This window comes from Zonotrichia leucophrys, chromosome 3 (assembly GCF_028769735.1).
Source record: "Zonotrichia leucophrys gambelii isolate GWCS_2022_RI chromosome 3, RI_Zleu_2.0, whole genome shotgun sequence".
NCBI lineage: Eukaryota > Metazoa > Chordata > Aves > Passeriformes > Passerellidae > Zonotrichia > Zonotrichia leucophrys.
Window position 1 is genome coordinate 28,985,323 of NC_088172.1, and position 19,554 is coordinate 29,004,876.

A 19,554-nucleotide genomic window follows, 5' to 3' on the forward strand; every position below is an offset into this window, starting at 1 on the left:
CTCAAATTCCTCAATAAGTTTGTGCATTTGAATGATTTTATAAAGTAGCATTGTCCTGCTCTGTAGCAATGCAATGATTTATGTCCATAAAGTTAGCTTTGTATTTAAAAGTGTCTATAGGTTTATTTTTTAGGTTTTAGGTGAGGTTTGGAAAGCTTGAGATGAACATGCTCAGACCTAGATTCCTGGGGTATTGCTGTGAGAATCAGTGCTCTGAATTAGGCAGCTGGACATGCACAGGCCTGTGGGAGTGGGTGGCAGGGAGGAAACGCTGCTGTGCAGAAAGGCCTTGGCAGGCTGCAGAAGTGGAGCCTCAGGAACACGACCCTGTTGAACAGCCATCCAATGCGCCCCTTGCACTTGGGATAGAATAACTTTATTCAGCTGTACAAGCTTGGGGCCAGCTCTAGAGACAGCAGCTTTGATAAAGGTGGCTTGATGGTGCTGGCTGACAACAATTAAACCTGAGTCACCAGTTCTCCACTGGGTCAATGGCTTACTAATAACCCAGCAACAGGTCAAGGGAAGTGATTATTCTTCTGTGATGGCAACTCTAAGGCCACATATGGGTATTCTGTCAAGTTTTTGGCTTCCCAACATGGGAAAGATGTTGACATCAAGAAGTGAGGCCATTAAGCAGCCAGCAAGATATGGAGAAAATTGGAGTGAATTGGGTTTGTTCCATCTAGGGACGTCAAGCAGGTGCATCTGAATGCTGTCTTCAATTTCCTAATGGGAATTTATAGAAAAAAACTATTATAGATGCACAGCATAAGGTCAAGAGACAACAGACACAAGTTTCAATATGGGAAATTACAATTAGATTGTATGAAAAATATTTGCAGAGTAAAAAGCAGTCAAACCATGGAGCAGGTTGCCCAGAGAGATTATGAAAGCTCCACTCTTGGTGATTTTTGAAACTTAACACGACAAGGAAAAGCTTTGAGCAACCTGATCTGATGCTTAAAATCTGAGTGGAAGATTAAATAACAAAGTCCTTTTCAGCAGAAAATACACCTCATCTTCCCTCAGTCTCTCACAAAGAGGATCCTTTGAAAAATATGGATATACATGAAGGATCAACATCACTAAATTGCCAAATTAATTTCACATAATCTACTGTGATGTCTGTCACAGAATGGCAAATGTCATAAGGCTCTTTATTACTATTTATTGCTTTTGTAAACATTCTACCAATAATAGCAACAATGAAAATTTTAATGATCAGGCATTGCTTACATCTCAGCCTTATGTGAAATCTGTGCTGAATTACCATAATCATGAATTTGTAGATAATTCCTTGAAGTTCTCTTTGCTGTACATAGTAATTTATAAAATATACTGTGCTCGGAATGAATTCATGGTTCGTTTTGTGCGTCTTTTATATTGCCATTTTCCTAGAAGCTGCTTTCGGTGACAGAAACAGTCTGTCACAAGAGAATACATTCTAGCCTTGAATATATGTTACGTTTAATTTGTTTATTTTCTCTATAGACAGATCAGTGAGCAGGAGGCAGGAAGACATGTACACGTGCCGTCAGACAACCAGGATGAGACTGTCCAAGTACGCAGCGTACAACACCTACCATCACTGTGAGCAGTGCCATCAGTACATGGGGTTCAATCCCAGGTACCAGGTGAGGATTTCCAGGTGTTCCTCTGCAGATGAGAAGCTGAAGCACTCACAACCCAAACACAGTTTGTGTACATTCACTGTATTTTGATGGCTTAGAAGTTGTGTGTGTGTACACATACAGCTGATTTACAGATTTTGTTATTTCTTGAGGTTTGCCTTCCTTGGCTAGGCTGCAGTTTGGGGGGCTCAGAGGACCGACCCTTGTGTCATTTACACTAGTTTATTCAGTGCCATGATCTGCATGTGTACTACCAGTTAAAACTACTTTCCCAGTAAGATTTCCACTGGGCTTTGTTTAAGTGGAAAAGTTTGCACCTAAGTGACTGCAACAGGTGATACTTCTGACACAGGACTAGTCCAGCACAGATTAGTCAATGTGTGGTATACAATTTGCTTTTACTCAGAATAACCCTCTAATTTCTTGCCTGTTTTAATGTGAGGAAGAAAGTGTCAGCAATTCAAATACTGTTTTTTATGTGCCAGTATTACTGAAAGCCAGGAGGGGCCTGTAAGTATTGGCGCCATCTGCAAGATGAAACTGAAACAACAATTTCAAAAGAGGGAACGCTTTAATCTGTATTTTTTTAGTGTAAACTGTAGTGGAGGGATTATTGCTTAACACTTATGAATAATGAAGCTAAATCTAATGTCATACAGTAAGTGACTGTAATCTGTTCAGCAATGTTGTAAATGTATATAAACTGCACTGAGACCTTGTGGTTTGACTTTAAATGGAATTATCATATTTTTTCTCATCCTTAGATTTATGAGTCGACTCTGCATGCATTTGCCTTTTCCTATTCTATGCTGGGAGAAGAAATACAGCTGCATTTTATCATTCCAAAATCCAAGGAGCATCATTTTGTCTTTAGCCAACCAGGAAGACAGCTGGAAAGTATGAGGCTACCACTAGTCACAGATAAGGTAGCTGGATTATTTTTATTTTATTTATATTTGTGGCCATATATGGGAGAGAGACACCACCAATTTCAAAATCTGTTGAATTAGTATTCTCTCTACTACTGTTCCTACTGTCAAGAGACAATGAAAATGTCCTTATGCTAAGCTTGTATTTTCTCCCATCAAAGGGATACATGAAAAAAAATTTTGAGACACCAAAAAGCTCTATCTTTTGGTCATGGTCAAGGTTGATCCTTTGGTATCAACAGCCTTATCTGTGATAAAAGGTCTTTGGTTATGGGTTTAAGATGTTAAAGTGGGAATAGTTTCTGCAAAGAAACTCAAAGATATGATTTAATTTATCATATCATTAGTAACAGGAAGCATTTTTTTCTTAGAGAAAAAGCAGTGGAATATCCTGTTTTATGCTGCATAAATGCTTAGTTACTTTCATATAAAAATAATGCTTTCAAAGAACCTTAGCTTCAAGACTGTATAAAGAATTACATGTCATGCTTGTAGAAAGGTATTTATTTGACAAGCTCTAACCATAGGATCACAGAATAAATGAGTTGGAAAGGACTCGCAAGGATCATTGAGTCCAACTCCTGCTCCTGCACTGCACCACACCCAGGAGCGACACCCTGTGCCTGAGAGCATTGTCCAAACACTTCTTCAGCTCTGTCAGGCTGGTGCTGTGACCGCTTCCCTGGGGAGCTGTTCCAGTGCTCAACCACCCTCTGGGGAAAGAATCTTTTCCTGATATCCAACCTAAACCTCCTCTGACACAGGTTCAGGCCATTCCCTCAGGTTCTGTCCCTGTCACCACAGAGCAGAGATCAGTGCCTGCCCCTCCTCTTCCCCTCCCAAGGAAGCTGTAACTGCAGTGAGCTCTGCCCTCAGCCTCCTCCAGGCTGAATAGAAAAAGTGACCTCAGCCACTCCTCACACGGCTTTCCCTCAGGGCCCTTCACCATCTTTGCTGCGCTCCTTTGGACACTCTCTAATAGTCTAATATTTTTCTTATATTGTGGTGCCCAAAACTGCACAGAATATTCAAGGTGAGGCCACACAGGCGCAGAGATGTTGACCTTTACAGAGATTCCTGATGCTCACATCTAAGGTGAAGCTGTGCCTTGCTCAGGCCACACTGCTTGGAGTATTGAAGCAATTTGTGGAGCAGCAGTAAGCAGTATAGCACTTCTATCCTGGAGAAAATAAACTGCTTCCAATAAACACTAATAAATCAATATCACCCTCCAGTTCAAGTTTTAAATAGAAGAACCAAGACAGTAACACAACAGCAATGTAAGAATGACATCTCCTGCTCTCCCACACCCAGTAAACTTGTGCTTGGCTACATGGTCAGAGCTGTGTGCTGGATCCTTGTGGATTCTTTTCTTGCTTCTGCCACTAGCCTAGTTGAGGCTTTGACATTTAAAGACTATTCTCCCTTTACTTCTTTTTCTATTCCCTTGCTCCATTCAGAAGAGTTGTACTGTAGTTTTGGAGTAAGGTGTTTCTTGCAGTCCTATATCATATGTAGTCCTAAATCTTCTTGCAGATTTGTCCTCAAGGAACCTCTGCACTTGGCAGGCCAAGGTTAGCAGTCCTGTCCATCCCACCACACTCTCATTGGTCAATTAAGCTAAATGATAGAGTTTTCTTTTTTCCAATTATTATAAAAGTTGTTTATTTTCCTGTCAAGGAAGTTTAAAATGTGTCAGTTTGTCTAGTGTTAGTGTATCTGAATTATTCTCCTGAAGAATCTATTTCTCCTTTTTCTGTCCAGATTAATACAGAAGCTCACACTTCTTTTTACCTACAGAGTGAAGATTACATAAAAAGCCCCACTTTCACTCCCACCACTGGCCGTCATGAACATGGACTTTTCAACTTATATCATGCAATGGATGGAGCCAGTCATTTGCATGTTTTAGTTGTCAAGGAGTACGAAATGGCCATATATAAGAAGTATTGGCCCAACCACATCATGCTCGTTCTTCCAAGCATTTTCAACAGTGCAGGAGTAGGTAAGTGTAACAAGAGGTTCTAAAAAATGTGGACACACAACTTGGGTCCTTAGGTGTTGCTGTTTGACAGTGAAATGTAGACCCACAGCTTGCATCTAGGATGTCTGAGCTGGTGATCTGCATTCCCTCTGAAGACAATGTGTCACAGCTGAAGATACACTTCTCTTAATCCAGGACACCTGGAGCAAGCTCAGTAAGTTGCACCCTAGAAATACTTAACTCTTCTATTGTCTTTGAAAGAAGCTGAGGGTGTTAAAACTCAGATGGAGTTCCACAGTTCCCACAATTTCACTTGTGGAAGTAAGTTGCATGCTATTTGCATGGGCAGTGATGCTCTGGTTGGGTCCATCCCTCAGGAAGGTTCTGCTAATATATCATCTGTGAAATATTTAACCCTTTGCTTGTGCTGCTGGAACACCTTATATACAGCAGTAGTGACAAACATTCAGAGTAGATCATCAGGGACAATTTCCAGTGTCATTCACTGGAAAGCTGGTCAGTCAGCATCTCTAACTCTTTGCACTAAGAGATGCTAACGAACACAAATATTGTCATGTGAAAACAAGTAGTCACTAAATCCTTAAGACACTAGAAAATCTTTACCACAGAAGTCAGGCATCATTTTTCATCCTTGCCAATGTGGTTCTTTAAGTCACTTGCTTGGCAAGCTGGCTGTGGGTGGTGGTGGGGTTAAAATCTTCAGAGTGATTTATACCCTTGTCTGTGCAGAAATATTCACTTCAAAAGGCTTCTGAGTTAAAAGCAAACAGTTTCTGCCCCTATTTTTAATCTGGTGGTTTATGCCCATGGTTTCAGGTGCTGCACACTTCCTGATTAAGGAGTTGTCCTATCATAACCTGGAGCTCGAACGGAATCGGCAGGAAGAGCTGGGGATAAAACCCCAGGATATTTGGCCTTTCATTGTCATTTCAGATGACTCCTGTGTTATGTGGAACGCAGTAGAAGTTGATTGTTCAGGAGACAGGAGAAGGTAAATAGTGAAATATATGCTTTTTCATCTGATCTCTTTTAACCTTTATCTTCATGTAATTTTGAAATTGTTTGCTACACTACAACTTCTACCCTGTACAAGCAGAGAATTATGTTTGCCCAAGGAGAGCACTTTCGTAGGTATCTGTCTTTGCACAGCACGTAGTGTAGTGTGTGTTGTTCATTCCTGTCCCCTGAGGATTTATGTGCCCTGCAGCCGTTGCTGTTCAAGCTAGAGTTACTTGGACTGCAGATTTCAGACTCTGTAAACACTCCCTGATACACTGGACAACATGTCAATTTTTCACCAGATTTTTCTAGGGAAGCTAAATGACAGTTCTGTGCAAGTTGTGCAACTGATTTCCTTTGGCTCTTCTGTCAGTCCCAGTCTGTGTGTCTCCTTTATGAGTTCCCCAAATTCCTGAACTAGCATTTTTGTTTTCATTGCTTTAGAATAATGTTTGTGCTAGATTTTTTTTTTTATCTATTCCATGAATAGACTATGCCGAATTTACAGCAGACTTTCAGAGAGAATGACACTCGATGAAAACTGAGATTTATGGACTCTAGGGGTGGGCTAGAAGGATCTTAATACTTTGTGCTCAAGTTATGGCACAAGTCAGATTCATTGGAATATTATCTAGGCAACTCTAAAACTTTACATTTCTGAGTGAATATTTTGAGAGATGTAGACTAAATTACACATCTGTCATACCAGTCCCCACCACATAAGCACTAGTTAATTTTAACTATAGTGAGAGACAAAAAAATACAGTCAAGTAAGGAAACTCTGAAGTTATCTACCTGAAAGTCATAACAACTTCCAACTGTTAAGAATTGCTCTTCAGCAGAAAGAGATTCTGAATGTTCTCTACATATTTTAAAATTAACACATTTTCATAATTATTGTAGTGACTATACATGGACTGAAAGGAATGTTTCCCTGAAGCAAATTCTGCAACACATTGAAGCAACTCCCAATGTCACTCATTATGCCCTAATTGGAATGAGGAAATGGTCTAGTAAAACAAACAGCGCTGAGATCAAGGAACCATTCTCCTGCTGCCATGTGCATGACTTCATCATGCTGAATGTGGATCTGACACAGAATGTACAGTACAATCAGAACAGGTAAGTGAATCAGTAGCACTTTTCAGCAGAGGTGATGAACCAAACAAAGCAAGTTTTTTACAAAAACAAACAATGCTTAAACAAAACTCTTGTTTTTTTTAGGGAAGTTGTGAACGGCATACAGACAGTTTTTGTTTTCTTACTGGTGATTCAAATCCTTCCCAGACTGCCAGAAGTTGGAAAAAGACATTAATTTCTATAGTTCCAAGTAAAACAGTGATAACAAAGTGACAGGATAGACATAGACAGCAGTGTACTCTGCAGTATTGGTGTACTCCAAGTGGCCTTTGGTCAATAATGTACTTCCCTTCTTGTCTGCCTAACTGCTCTCCCTTCCAAAGGCAACAGGAATATATGGATGATTGGTGCATAACCAAATCTCATTCTGATATATATATCTGGGCTTTTTACCCTGAGTAGCACAACAGTGCAGCATACCACATACGTACTCATCAGGACAATCAGAAGAAAATAATAAATAATCTTGTTCACATTGGTGGTTGTTTCTCACACTCAGCTGTCTCAGAAATCCCACTTTTTCAGTTATTGTGTCACTTAGGATATATCAGATTTTAATTTTTTCATGCACAGCATTACCACAGTTGACAGAACTGTATTCACTAGGTTCATAGTCTCACAGAATTTCACTGATCTGTGTGAAATAAACGATGGGTTTCCTCCCATTTCTGAGGGACATGCATTTATAACAACAGGATGAAGTGTATATATATCACTGGAGGTGGGATTCACTTGTCCAAAACTGGTCTTTCAGTGCCTTAGAATATGGAAGACATCCATATGGGGCTGGCAGGTATGACATGAAATGTGTGGTTTTCTGTAAGCTGTGTGGGACAGCCCAGGTAATTAAAATGGCTGTAAGTTACCCTTGGGTAACTGAACATCAGTCACTGTGCTTTTCAGAAGAACTCTGCTAACTCAGGAAGATATCTTTTGAGGCCTAAGCTTGCTTATAACTGCAGGGAAGCATTCTGCATTCATTATTCTCTGAAAAACAGATGTTCTATATTTCTATTGTCACCATCTTAAAAAGAACAAATTTGCCCCTGTGCATCTCCTAGGAGAGAGAACTGTGCTCCTAGGCTGCCCAAGCATGTTACCTTATGAAACATTATGTGTGAAGGGCAAATGGAGACAATGACAATAAAGCAAAATGATATGAGTACAAGCAAAAACGTTAAAATGTCAGGAATGCCACATCACACCACCCATTTCCTGCCTCTGTCTTTGAACCACAGGAGGCTCAGGTTAATCCTGTGTGGGTACTGCTGACTGTGAAGTATTGTATGGCCTTCCAAGCCTGGGCAAGGAAAAAGGTACATTTTAAAACCCAGAGGCAGTGACAGTCAGGGATATCAAATAACCATGTAGATATTGCTAAGATCAAAGACAAAACTTAAAAAACTTATAATTGAATGCCATGTTTCTCACTGGTGTTGACTGTTGCACTGGTTGCTCAGTTAGCTTAAATTCAAGCCCTGGATGTCAATCCAATGGTTCTGCACATCATCCTGTTTCCTTTGCAATAAATATATTCAAAATGAAGAACTGATCCTGAATTTTCCAGAGATCAGAGTATTTGAATTTAGTCAGCTTTAGGAGTTTACCTTTTATTCTGTTCCCTCATATTTTTTAAATGGGTCAAATTTAGCTGAGGGATGTTTGCCCTCATTCTGCTTAATCTTTTCCTGTGTCTCAGCAGTTCTCTTGTATAAAGACTACCTGCCTTCAAATAGTTTTTGTTTCTAAAATACAATTACATTAGTTCTGTAGAGGAACATTGAAAAAATTGCTAGCTATTCCTATTCTGAGGGGAAAATGAGTAGTCAGATACTTCTGTACATTTGATAAATCATCCCTTTCTTTGGAACTCAAAGGAATTAATTTCCTTGACTGTATTTGGGGTAGTAATGTATGTAGCAATTTCTTATGACTCCATTATTGTAGTAAAAGGCAAAAAAATGTTTTAACTTCTGGGTATTTTCCTTAGCAATTTACTGCCTTTCTACTTTATGCTTTTGATCCTTTCCCTCCCTAAGTGCTTTCCTCCCTCATTCTGGTCTTCTCAAACTGATGCTAGCCTAGTTTATTACTAGAAAGCTGAATCCCCTTTCCCTGACTGGTACGCACTGGTGGAGGGTCAGTGTGTTTGATACCTGTCCTTTCTGTGGTGCTGATCAAAGGCTCTGAGTGCTTGTATTTGTCAGTGTGTGATGAGGAGCATTCCTCTGACCTGCTATGATTTTTTCTTTCCAGATTTACATGTGATGATGTTGACTTCAACTTGCGTGTCCACAGTGCTGGCCTCCTCATCTGTCGGTTCAACAACTTCAGTATCATGAAAAAGCAAATTGTGGTTGGAGGACAGCGATCCTTCCACATAAAGTCTAAGGTGGGCACTGAGACCTCTGTTGCACTGTTGTTAAAATTGTGTTTTCCTTTCTTGTCTTTTTTAACTAGGAGATCTGAGGTATTTTGGTGCATCATCTCTTGCCAGTAATGGGGTATGTCTGCCACGTGGGGCTTTTTTTAGTTTTTTTTTTTTCTGAAATCCACAATATTCTTGTCATAAATACAACTTTCCTTAATAGTTTTCCTTCAAAACTTTGAAAAACACATAAAGTGTCTCTTTGCAATCCGTAACCATTCACTATATGGATTTTATCTATAGCTATAGAATTGCTCAACTTCATGTGACTTCATAGGTAGGAGTACTTTGAGTTCAAAGAAGAAATCTCAAAGACTATAAACACAAATATAATTTTATGAAACTGAAACTGTTTTGGTAGCAGATATTTTTTGCTGAATAACTTTTCTTCTTATATAAAACTTAGATTTGTAGGGTAGAGATGTATTTCATACAAACCAGAATTCACACAGCTTGATGGATTAAGATTGATCTGTATAAGAAATATTTTTTCCTCACAGGTGTCTGACAATCCAGTTTCAATCTCCCCTGCTCAGTACATTTGTGCTCCTGACAGCAAGCACACCTTCTTGGCAGCACCTGCTCAGTTGCTCCTTGAAAAGTATCTCCAGTACCACAGCCATCGCTTCTTCCCTCTCTCACTGAAGAACTACAGCCATCCAGTGCTGTCTGTGGACTGCTACCTTAACTTAGGACCACAGGTACTGAACAAAACAATCTCCAAGTAGCTCTAGAAATGTGTAGGCCCTGTTTTGGATGGGTTATTGATGTATTTCTTTGAAGAATGAGGCACATTTCTATAATGTTACAATCGAATTCTTAGTCTTGTAGAGATATTGTCAGAGGTTTCAACTAAAGTACATGGAGAGAAATCCCAGAATTGTCCTAAACACTAATATAGTCTGTGAAGTGCTTTCTCAATCTGCTATAATTCGGCTCTTCCTACAGAAAATTTCTTCCACAAGAGGGTTTTACAAATATTAGATAACCCTTAGAAAGCACTTCAAATATACAGATGTTTTAGTTCACTTCAGACTGATAAACTGAGGCAGAGAATCAAATATTAAACAACCAGTGGGAATGGGAGATGCTGACTTTAGGTCTCAGGAGCTGTTGGCTCTCTCTGATGATTCTGGATCTAAAGCCAAGGTCATAACTCAACTCAAATATGTTAATAGAAATTTGGTACTAAGGTGGTGTGGTTCAGGAGAGAGGAACTGTGTGGAATTTACATTATTTGAACAGTAAGAGACATAATTTTCTCTCTCAGGTTTTTCTTGGAAATCGCAGTGAGGAACCTCAGAGAAAGAGAAAACTATTCTTATCTCTATTCTCTGCTCTTGTTTTTGCACATGTGGAATGTGTTAGGAAGATTGTTTACCTGAAGAGATTTAGTAGTTAGATTCTAGTGATGGTTGCTTATATTAATTGGTCTATTAGGTCAAATCTGTGTCCTGGCTGTCTGGAGACAGTCATGGGTTTTCCTTTAGTACGTATCTTTGTATAGTATAGTACAGTATAGTATGTCTTTAGTAGAGTTATAATATACTATTAATGTAATATATAGTTTAATAAAGCAATGGCTCAGCCTTCTGAATCAATAGAGTCAGATGCTGATAATTTCCTTCGTCAGGGGCACCCTGCATAATAAAATAGGACTGTTTTTATCTCTTCACTGAATACCAAATGAAATTCAGTCTTTCTCGGTTTCCTGAACTTCCCTTCCAAAGAGCTGTGTAATAACCTTCCTATGTATGCTGCTCCCACAACACTTTGAGTTCTTAGGCTTTTGTTTCCACCATGTTTGAAAAAACAAGCTTTGTGGGAGGGCATTGTACTGTTACTGTCTTCATCCATTGCATCCTTTCAGCTCTAACCCATTCAGCACAGGAAATTATTTCACTTTCATTTGGAATTGCTGCCTGAATTGTAATATGATACAGCAGGATTGAAGGAATATGGAATAGGAATACTGGTACAGAGTCTTAGTTGCTGAAGTTCAGCCTTCCTCCTCCACTCAGTCATGCTGATCCATGCCAGATGAGGATGTATCCCGGCTAAGTAGTACAGTGGCACTTTTGAAACAAAGCCATGTGTGGAAGATACCCTTAATCTGAATTTATAAATCCTGAAAGAGTGCTGTAAATATTCCTGTTCCTAATAGATTTCAGGAGTAGCCATAAAAACAAACTAGGCAAGAGGAAACCTCATAAATTCATGTATATGAATAATTCTACTAACTTGAGTAATCCTTGAGGAATCGTAATGTAAATGAAATTTGGAATTTCTAGGTGTTCTTTTCATGTCTGAATGTATTTACTCACATTTATTGTATTTACTCACATATGAATAAAATGTGCTGGGCAGGTCACAGCATTATGGTTGTGGAGAGCAATTGTTACTGCAGCTTTCAAACTCTATCACATCTAAACATAACAACAACAATAACAATAACACTAACAATAACAACAACAATAACAATGATGATGATGATGATGAATTGTGCTTATGTATATTGTTAATAAGTAGTGCTATGTTTTGGAAGGAACTATAAAGCTCACAATATTTGGAGTTGGAAAGAAAATCTGAATTTGAATCAAGTGCAGATACTGGAAGCTTCATATGGATGCTCTAAAGATGTTAATGTTTTTCCACTCTCTCCCAATCAGATTGCAGTTTGCTACGTGAGTTCTCGGCCTCATTCTCTGAATATCAGTTCCTCTGGTTTGACATTCAGTGGTCTCCTGCTGTACCTCTGTGACTCCTTTGTTGTGGCTAGCTTCTTGAAGAAGTTTCATTTTCTTAAAGGTGAGCTGCAATAATTTTATTACAAAGAATTAGGTGACATGGTCTCTGAGAATGTGGGGAAAATCTATTTTATCTATGTTTAAAATTTATTATATTTATTTAATATAGATGCATTTATACATATATGCATGTATTCATATTCTTCTTTATATGTCCCAACTTTGATGCTTGATCATGCTGGCTCTGCACTGTAGTAAACTGGTATATAGCAGTGCTATAAGTTCTGCAGATTTCTAAGTGGGAAGGAATGTTGGATCCATATCATCATGCCTAGAGTATTTGCACAACTCCTTACTCTGTTTGAAAACTGAGTATTGAAGATTTATTCATGAAGCATTTACCTACTGTGATCTTACAGCTTTTTAAAATTTGGATGGAAAATAGGTGATTGACAAGCATCTATCAAAATCTATTTCCTATTTTTAGAAATAGAAAGTGGCTCATTTACGATTTATTCCTGATACCCAGTTTCTCCATGCAAACCTTATGACGCTGTGCAGCAGCGGAGACAACTAACTTCCACTTGTGTTGCAGACAGTCCCATTGCAAACTTCCTTTGGATCCTTCTGCTGCTGTCTTAGGCATTTGGTGCTCTGGGGCTTTGTTTCTCTCAGCTACAACTGTCACTGGGAGAAGAGCACTGTGGTTAGTGCCTCTCGAAACTGGCAGAGTTGTTATAGACTGCTGTGTTCTTCATTGCAGCTAAAATAGAGGCTACCAGTCAGTCTCATTTTGCATAAACCAGTCAATTTTTATATCATTTAGCATAAAGTATGTTTGCTTTGGGATTTCTCCATCTCCCCTGGCAGTCTGCTTGATTTTCTAACGGGTCACATAAGAATTAAACACCATGTGACTCTCTGTCCTGTTTCTTTTTATTATACTCACAGGATATTTTTTGTCTTGGGCATTACCACTTACCTCACCATTTCTCATTTAGATTACTGTACGCTGGTGAGGTAATTATTTTCTCTTAAAAGAGGACTTTTCTCAGCAGCCATGAAGCCATGCATGCAAGTTAAAGTGGTTATCAGCATGCCAGACAGGACAATTGGCATTGGTTACTGAAGTATAATTTTTTTAGTTTGGCATTCTGGGTTTGCTTGTGTCTGTAGCCACACAAACCAGATTCTTTCTTGCCAGGACATGAGTTTACCAATCCAAAAGCCACTAAAATTTGTGATTAGTTTTAAAGACGTGTTTAGACCATTTCTGGGCAGCAAAGCACAAAGAGCTTAGTCAGCCATGACAGTGATTGCCATGTGGGTTTTGCTGAGTGAGGGTTTTACTCAACAAAGGTAATGATCAGGAGGGCTACAACAGGAATGGATGTAGGGCTTTTATCTGGTTTGCTGCCAAGACCCTTAGACCTCCTTAGACCTGCCAGTTTTACTTTTCCTACCCTAAGGATCCTGAAAAGTGCTTCTAGTCCTATTTACTAGGTGATTATGAGGGACCTCAAGTTACACAAGAAGATCCTGACAAATAGGTAGCTGAACATAGCTCTCCTCAAGTCCTACCTGAGCAGTTTAATTTTCTTCCAAGCCCATTAGTAACCCCTGATGTGAAATGAGTAGAGTTCTCCAGGCAGGGTAGTGGGAGGTGGGTGATCTGAGAACAAAGGGGATATTCACACGAGTTCCTTTTGAACTGTTTGCCCAGGTGCCACGCTGTGTGTGATTTGCCAGGACCGCAATTCTCTCCGCCAGACTGTTGTCCGGCTGGAGCTGGAAGACGAGTGGCAGTTCCGCCTGCGGGACGAATTCCAGACTGCCAACGCCAAAGAGGACAGACCACTGTTCTTCCTGACTGGACGACATATTTAGCTGAAAAGAGACGCATTTCCCCAGTGACACAAGACACGAATTGCCACCATCTCATGAAATTACTTTTGAGGCACTCTGCTTTCAGAACAGAAACAGGACTGTTTCCTGTTGTTTATTAGAATGATATCTAATCAGACAGCTTAAGATCATATTTACAAACATTGAAGTGACTTTTCTAATTTAATGTTCTGATGGAAGTCATCCTTAATTCCTGATAGAGACACAGAGACTTACATGGTCGAAAGCATTTCATAGCAGAAGAGAGGTCAAAGAGTGCACTTCTGTGACAAAGAAGACCACATGCAAGTTCATAAAGAATCTTTTTGCACATTCCAGAAACAGGAAATGTAAATTTAGGAGCAGGTTCTGGTTTACAAGTCTTATTTATCAAGCAGTCAGCATAGGGCAACAGGAGTTGGTACAGTTCAGTAGTTTACTCCTTCTGATTGATCCAGGTAGGCTTTTTACATGAAGATTTGTAAAGTATATTTCCTTAACAGTAGGAACTCAGTTGAAGCTTTAATTTTTGGAATAAGTGCCACACTGGATAGTTTTACTGTGCAGGACTGTTGGAGTAGAAGACTAAGTATATGTCTGGTTTTATTAGCATAAGGAAGAGAGTTAACAAGATGGTAAAATGAGATCTGAACATTTAAACCTGAAACTGATATTAACTTGAATAACTGAAGAGATCAAATGGTGAGACTGACCTGCAAGTGATTTATTTCTAGAACAGTGATATTTTGTGACTACATTGTAGGCTGGCTGTAGACTTCAAGCTGAGGCAAGTGCACTCAGGAAAGCCTATGAAATGGTTTAAAACACTCCCAATACACTTTCTGGGGATATTTTCTTGCCAAGGTGCTTCAAAGGAGTGAGAAAATGGAGATTACAATGCTGAGAAATTCAGGTGAAAATCTAAACCCATGTTTTTGAACAGCACCGGGCATTGTGGTATTTCGTACGCTGTAGATGTTAAATCAGTGGTCACTGTCCTTGTCTCGGTGTTTGGGAATGCTGTCTAAGCTGCAACTTCCTGTTTGTCTTTATGGAATCAGTGTTAATGTCACTCAGTCAAGGTGTAGGAAGGATGAGTATAGACACTGTCAGAGGATATCTAATATTTGGGCAGGCCTTTCTGGCTGGATACACCAATAAGGGGATCATTTGCTTTATACAGATGAAATGCCATTAGTGTCTAAGTCTGTTATAGTTATTTGCTGGCCTTGAAACGCAGGCATCCCTATGACTGTGCCAAAGAGATAATTTAGGTTAATTTACAGAGGAAATGTAAGTTCTGTAAGTGGTGAATTCTGTAAGAGATGTGGATTGCCATCTACAAGGAAACTGCTGGCAATCATTGTGCTTCTATATTTCATTGTTTGTGTTTCAGAGTGAGAATTCACTTTAAGTTTTGTGAAGGAAGGTGAGCATTGGTCTATGTAAATAGTATTACTGTTCAGTTTTCATCAGTTGATTAGTTAATTTAAACTTTTTTTTAAGGAAGTGTGACATTTATGTCTTTATAAATAAAGTTCATGCTGCATGGACACCTGTCTTGGTTATGTACTGGACCAATAAGTACACTTTTGTAATAGAAAAAAAAGGTGGAAAAGCACTGGCTGAAAGGAGTTAATATAATTAAGGAATGATCTGAACTGATCAAGAGAAAATACAGGACTTCTTAATGGCCTACATCATAACACAGCCTCAAAAGTATAAGGATTTTTGAAAGAACTCAAATTGAAAGACAGTGAGTTGAAATTTCCTTTCCTGTAACCAAATATTTAAACAACTTATACCAAGTGTCCATTAACTTTTTTCTATGTTTTAGGTCTGACATTTGCTTTGTCAGCCTTTAGACACCAATTTTCTCCAAGAAACTAAAAAAGCCCTAAAGTACAAAATAATAAAGAAAATAAATAAAAAATAAATCACATCCTTTCTTAACATTCTATTCTGCCACAAAGTTTCCAGAACTTTGACAAAATACAGCTGACAGTTACCGGAAGCCATCATACTCCTGAGTTTTGTTTCATGTTAACCTTTTTCTCCATATGGTATCCTGTATACCTGACAGGAGTCCCAGGGCCTGGCCTCAGCAGATCTGTGTCTATGGTGTGACCAAGTGCAATAATTCTCCATCATGGACTATATTTATGAGCAATTGTATGTGATGAAAGTTGCACGCACAGCCCATTGCCTTGGAGAGCACACCCTGTAATAAGACCAGATATGCCCTTACTCTGACCAAAATGCAGGTAATTCCTGTCAAGCTGTGGGAGCATCTGTGCACCCACATGGTAGGAAAACACAGTATTTTGCCCACAGGAGGCCAAAAAGTGATAGTGGATGACTTAGTGAGAGACAGCCTCCAGGGCCCCATCCAAAAGTTTCCTTATCCCTGACCTAGTTTACAAGCTAAGCCCCCCTCAAGTGTAAGGCTTTCATGGAGAGGGCAATGTAGGTTTTGTGTCCAGCTGGGACTCTCAGATAATAAAGTAATACAGATAAATAATAATGATAAATTGTTGTTTGAGTGGGACTGGCATCCTGTGCTGCAACGCTTGGTGCTATAGTTCTTTACTATATGTGCATGTGTAGGGCTGGGAACCCAGGTCCCAGGTCCACACTTCTCTTGTCTTTCTTTTGTGAGAAGGAATCACTGGCGTTCAGTCCCAGTGACCTTTGTGAGAAAACTTGGCCCATGCCCATTAGGCACACAAATCTTTTAAGCATTTCCTTTCCGGTTTTGGATGTGGCAAGAAAGCAGAACTCTGCATTCTGTGGATTCACTTGACAATGTGATAGCAAACAAACTTTTTATAGCCTCTGCGTTCTTCTCTAGCACCTTCCATGCTTTCTGATTTAGTCATCCACTATTATCACCTGCAGATAGTATTATTAGCATGTTCTGAATTGTCAGTCAGAGAGAGAAGTAGTTTATGATTCAGCTTCTGTAAAAGACAGAGTCCAAATATAGAGAAGGTGACATTATTTTCCTTCTTACCATCCTCTCTTCCCTGTTAAAGAGCTCTTCACGAGCACTTAAGCACTAATATCTGGTATCTAATCACTGGAGGACACAAGGGATTTCATCCCTTCCTGTTGTGGTGACAGGGAATGTAGAGATCTCAGCTCCCACTCTGCATCTAAAAGCAGTTGCTAAACATTGCTTGTGAGGGGGTTGCTTTCCCAAGGCTGAAAAGCACTCTGTGGTGGAAGGTATCACTCACACAAAAAGGAAGGTACAACAAACCCAAAGGTTGGGTCAATAGACAGCTCTACAGGGTAGAAATTGAAGAGCAAGTGAAATGGGGACTGTGAATCGATCCAGCAGCATGGAAGAAGCTGGGGGGAAAGTAGAACTCCTGGCTGCATTTGGAAGTGTTTGCAGGGCATCAAGGACCCTGGGCAGGGACTATGTGCAGTGTGAAAGAATCTGGATTTCCATGGAAGTTGGAATTCATGTGGGTGTCATCCCAACAGGACCTAGCTGTCTGCCACAGGCTACTGCTCTGGTCTGGCTGTGAGGGTGAGTGAGGATTGTCAGCCATCCCTCCTTCCTGGGACCATCCCCCAGCCACAGCCCAGTGCCTGTGCCAGAAATGACGGTGCCAGAGCTGTTTCTCAGGGTAGTAAAGCACTGCAGTGACCATAAAGCCTAACCTCTGCTGGCATCCCTCTGCCATGCGTGGACTGCCCAGAGAGCAGAGCCCTGCACCCTGGTGGGCACCCACGCCCCATGACACAGCCTCTCACCACACCATACGAGGCTGCCATGCTGCCTTTCCAGCCTCCTGCCACAGTCCTCCTCTCCCACATCACCCCCTCAGCAGCCAGTCTTAATAATTCATCAGCTACCACTGAAATATTGTGGATATACTGGAGTGAAAAAATATCCATATTCTTCCCTTTTTTCTTAGTTCCTTATGGGTACAGCTCTTCAGTGAAAATTAAAACTAGCCCCATCCATCCTCTGCCTGGTGACTCTCTTCTGTCCCTTATCCTTGCTCCAGTTTACACCTGAATAAATACTCAGTGGTTCTGGTAGTTTGCAAATGCTTTTAAAACATTTCCAGTCCTGTTTTGACAGCTCCCAAAATAACCATTGATGATTGTGGAGGACACAGCTCTGGCAGTTCTGAGGCAATAGTCCAAACGTTGACATTGTCCACTGCTGACATATTATTTGGCTAGGAAGTGCTGGGGTGTCAGATATATCAGCGAGACTCCTGTGCTGTAAGAAGAAGGCATTGGGAATCAACTGCCATGATTTTAAGAAAGAAAGACCTCATAAAGCAGCTTCATACATAAATGTGGTTTTGATTAAAATTTCCTCAAGGAAATGGAAATTTTTGATTTAGATTTACATAGGAATATAAACTGAAGGAAATTTCTCCACACTTGTTACATGACCAATGTATTGATTATGCACTTAAATGCTGAAGTATTATGAACTATTATTATTCTGTCAGTGTGAGCTGTTATGCTGTGGAAAATGATGACTGGCATCATTAACAATAATTAAACAGTATTCTTTATACTTAGAGACAACAGGACTGACAATGGGCAATGGGCTTTTACTTGTTGCTACCTATCAGAATAACTACCAGCTAGGAGGACAGATATTGGCTCAGAGGTTATTGCAGTAATCACAGGGCTGATTCTACATCATAAGATACACTTTCATAAATGAGCTTTTGCAAACACATAGAACCTTTTCTTTTATGTTGATGGTGTGATTTCTCTCTACTTAAATTATTCTTGTAAATACTGTTTATTTATCAACAATAAATCTCAAAGTTTGGCACCTGTGGTGGGGCAGCTGACAGCCCTGTGTACCCTTCTTAAGTCCCCCACTGGAATAATGTTTGGTCTGAATTTGTAGGATCTTGAACTATACCTCTGCAGGAGATGTAAAAAGGGAGAGTTATGACTCAGTATTTCTGTTAGGTAGATTTTCTTTCTGCTTTCTCAGTATAGCTTTCTTAATATACATGATGCTATAAATTTCCATAGGCATTTATGAGACAAAAGCCTTTACAGAAAGAAAATAGAGAGAGAGAAGCTCCATAAGAGTTGTCCATGGAAACTACTGTAATGTGAAAAGCAACTATTTTAGGAGAGTGATGCTGTTCCAGTACAGTAGAGTTGTGATTGTATTTAAAAATATCTTAAATTACCCTTTAAGTTGAAAAATTATTCTATTAAAAAATAAGATGACAGTTATCAGTTCAGGAAAAGAAAGGCTATCATGAACTAATATTTCTATATTTAAATATTCTATTCATTATTCTATTAAATTAGTCTATTAAAAATAAGATGACTGTTATCAGTTCAGCAAAAGAAAGTTCAAATAGGGGCTACCATGAGCTAATATTTCTATTTTTAAATATTCTGGAGTGATTACAATTTTTTTTCCTTCTCATGATACAGCACTTGCAAATGCTGTTTATAAAAAGCAACTTGCTCCTCTTTAACCTGTGTCATGTAGTGAAATCACAGGACACTGCTTAAAAGTGGCATCAAAACTTCTGTTTGTAGTGTTTATCCAGTGAAACCTGTTGTTAGAGTGTGTCACAGAGGCTATGGGCTGAGGAGGAATCAAAAAACTGATGTGAAGCCTACATGAACTGTGAGTCTTGAGAACATTTTCTGTGAATTTTGTGTCAGCTGTCATTCCACCTTTGTCTTTGGTTGAAAACACCAACTGGGGAAGTAGCAACAAAGCTTGTGAAGTCCTGAGAGTGCAAAAATGGGAAGGGAGTGAAGGAAAAGCAGC

The 19,554-nt window shown here is 39.6% G+C and overlaps 1 protein-coding gene across 3 annotated transcripts in view; it reads left to right on the plus strand.

Annotated features, from left to right (window-relative positions):
- Positions 1-15,302, plus strand: part of GREB1 (growth regulating estrogen receptor binding 1) — an 88,948-nt gene extending 73,646 nt beyond the window's left edge. For all 3 annotated transcript variants that reach the window (XM_064707731.1, XM_064707730.1, XM_064707732.1), the window contains 9 exons: positions 1,495-1,637; positions 2,399-2,560; positions 4,364-4,568; positions 5,385-5,559; positions 6,471-6,689; positions 8,964-9,099; positions 9,636-9,836; positions 11,805-11,943; positions 13,606-15,302. In XM_064707731.1, coding sequence (XP_064563801.1) covers positions 1,495-1,637; positions 2,399-2,560; positions 4,364-4,568; positions 5,385-5,559; positions 6,471-6,689; positions 8,964-9,099; positions 9,636-9,836; positions 11,805-11,943; positions 13,606-13,769 — 1,544 coding nt within the window. In that variant the 3' untranslated portion in view covers positions 13,770-15,302. The remainder of the gene's footprint in view (positions 1-1,494; positions 1,638-2,398; positions 2,561-4,363; positions 4,569-5,384; positions 5,560-6,470; positions 6,690-8,963; positions 9,100-9,635; positions 9,837-11,804; positions 11,944-13,605) is intronic.
- The last annotated feature ends 4,252 nt before the right edge of the window (positions 15,303-19,554 follow it).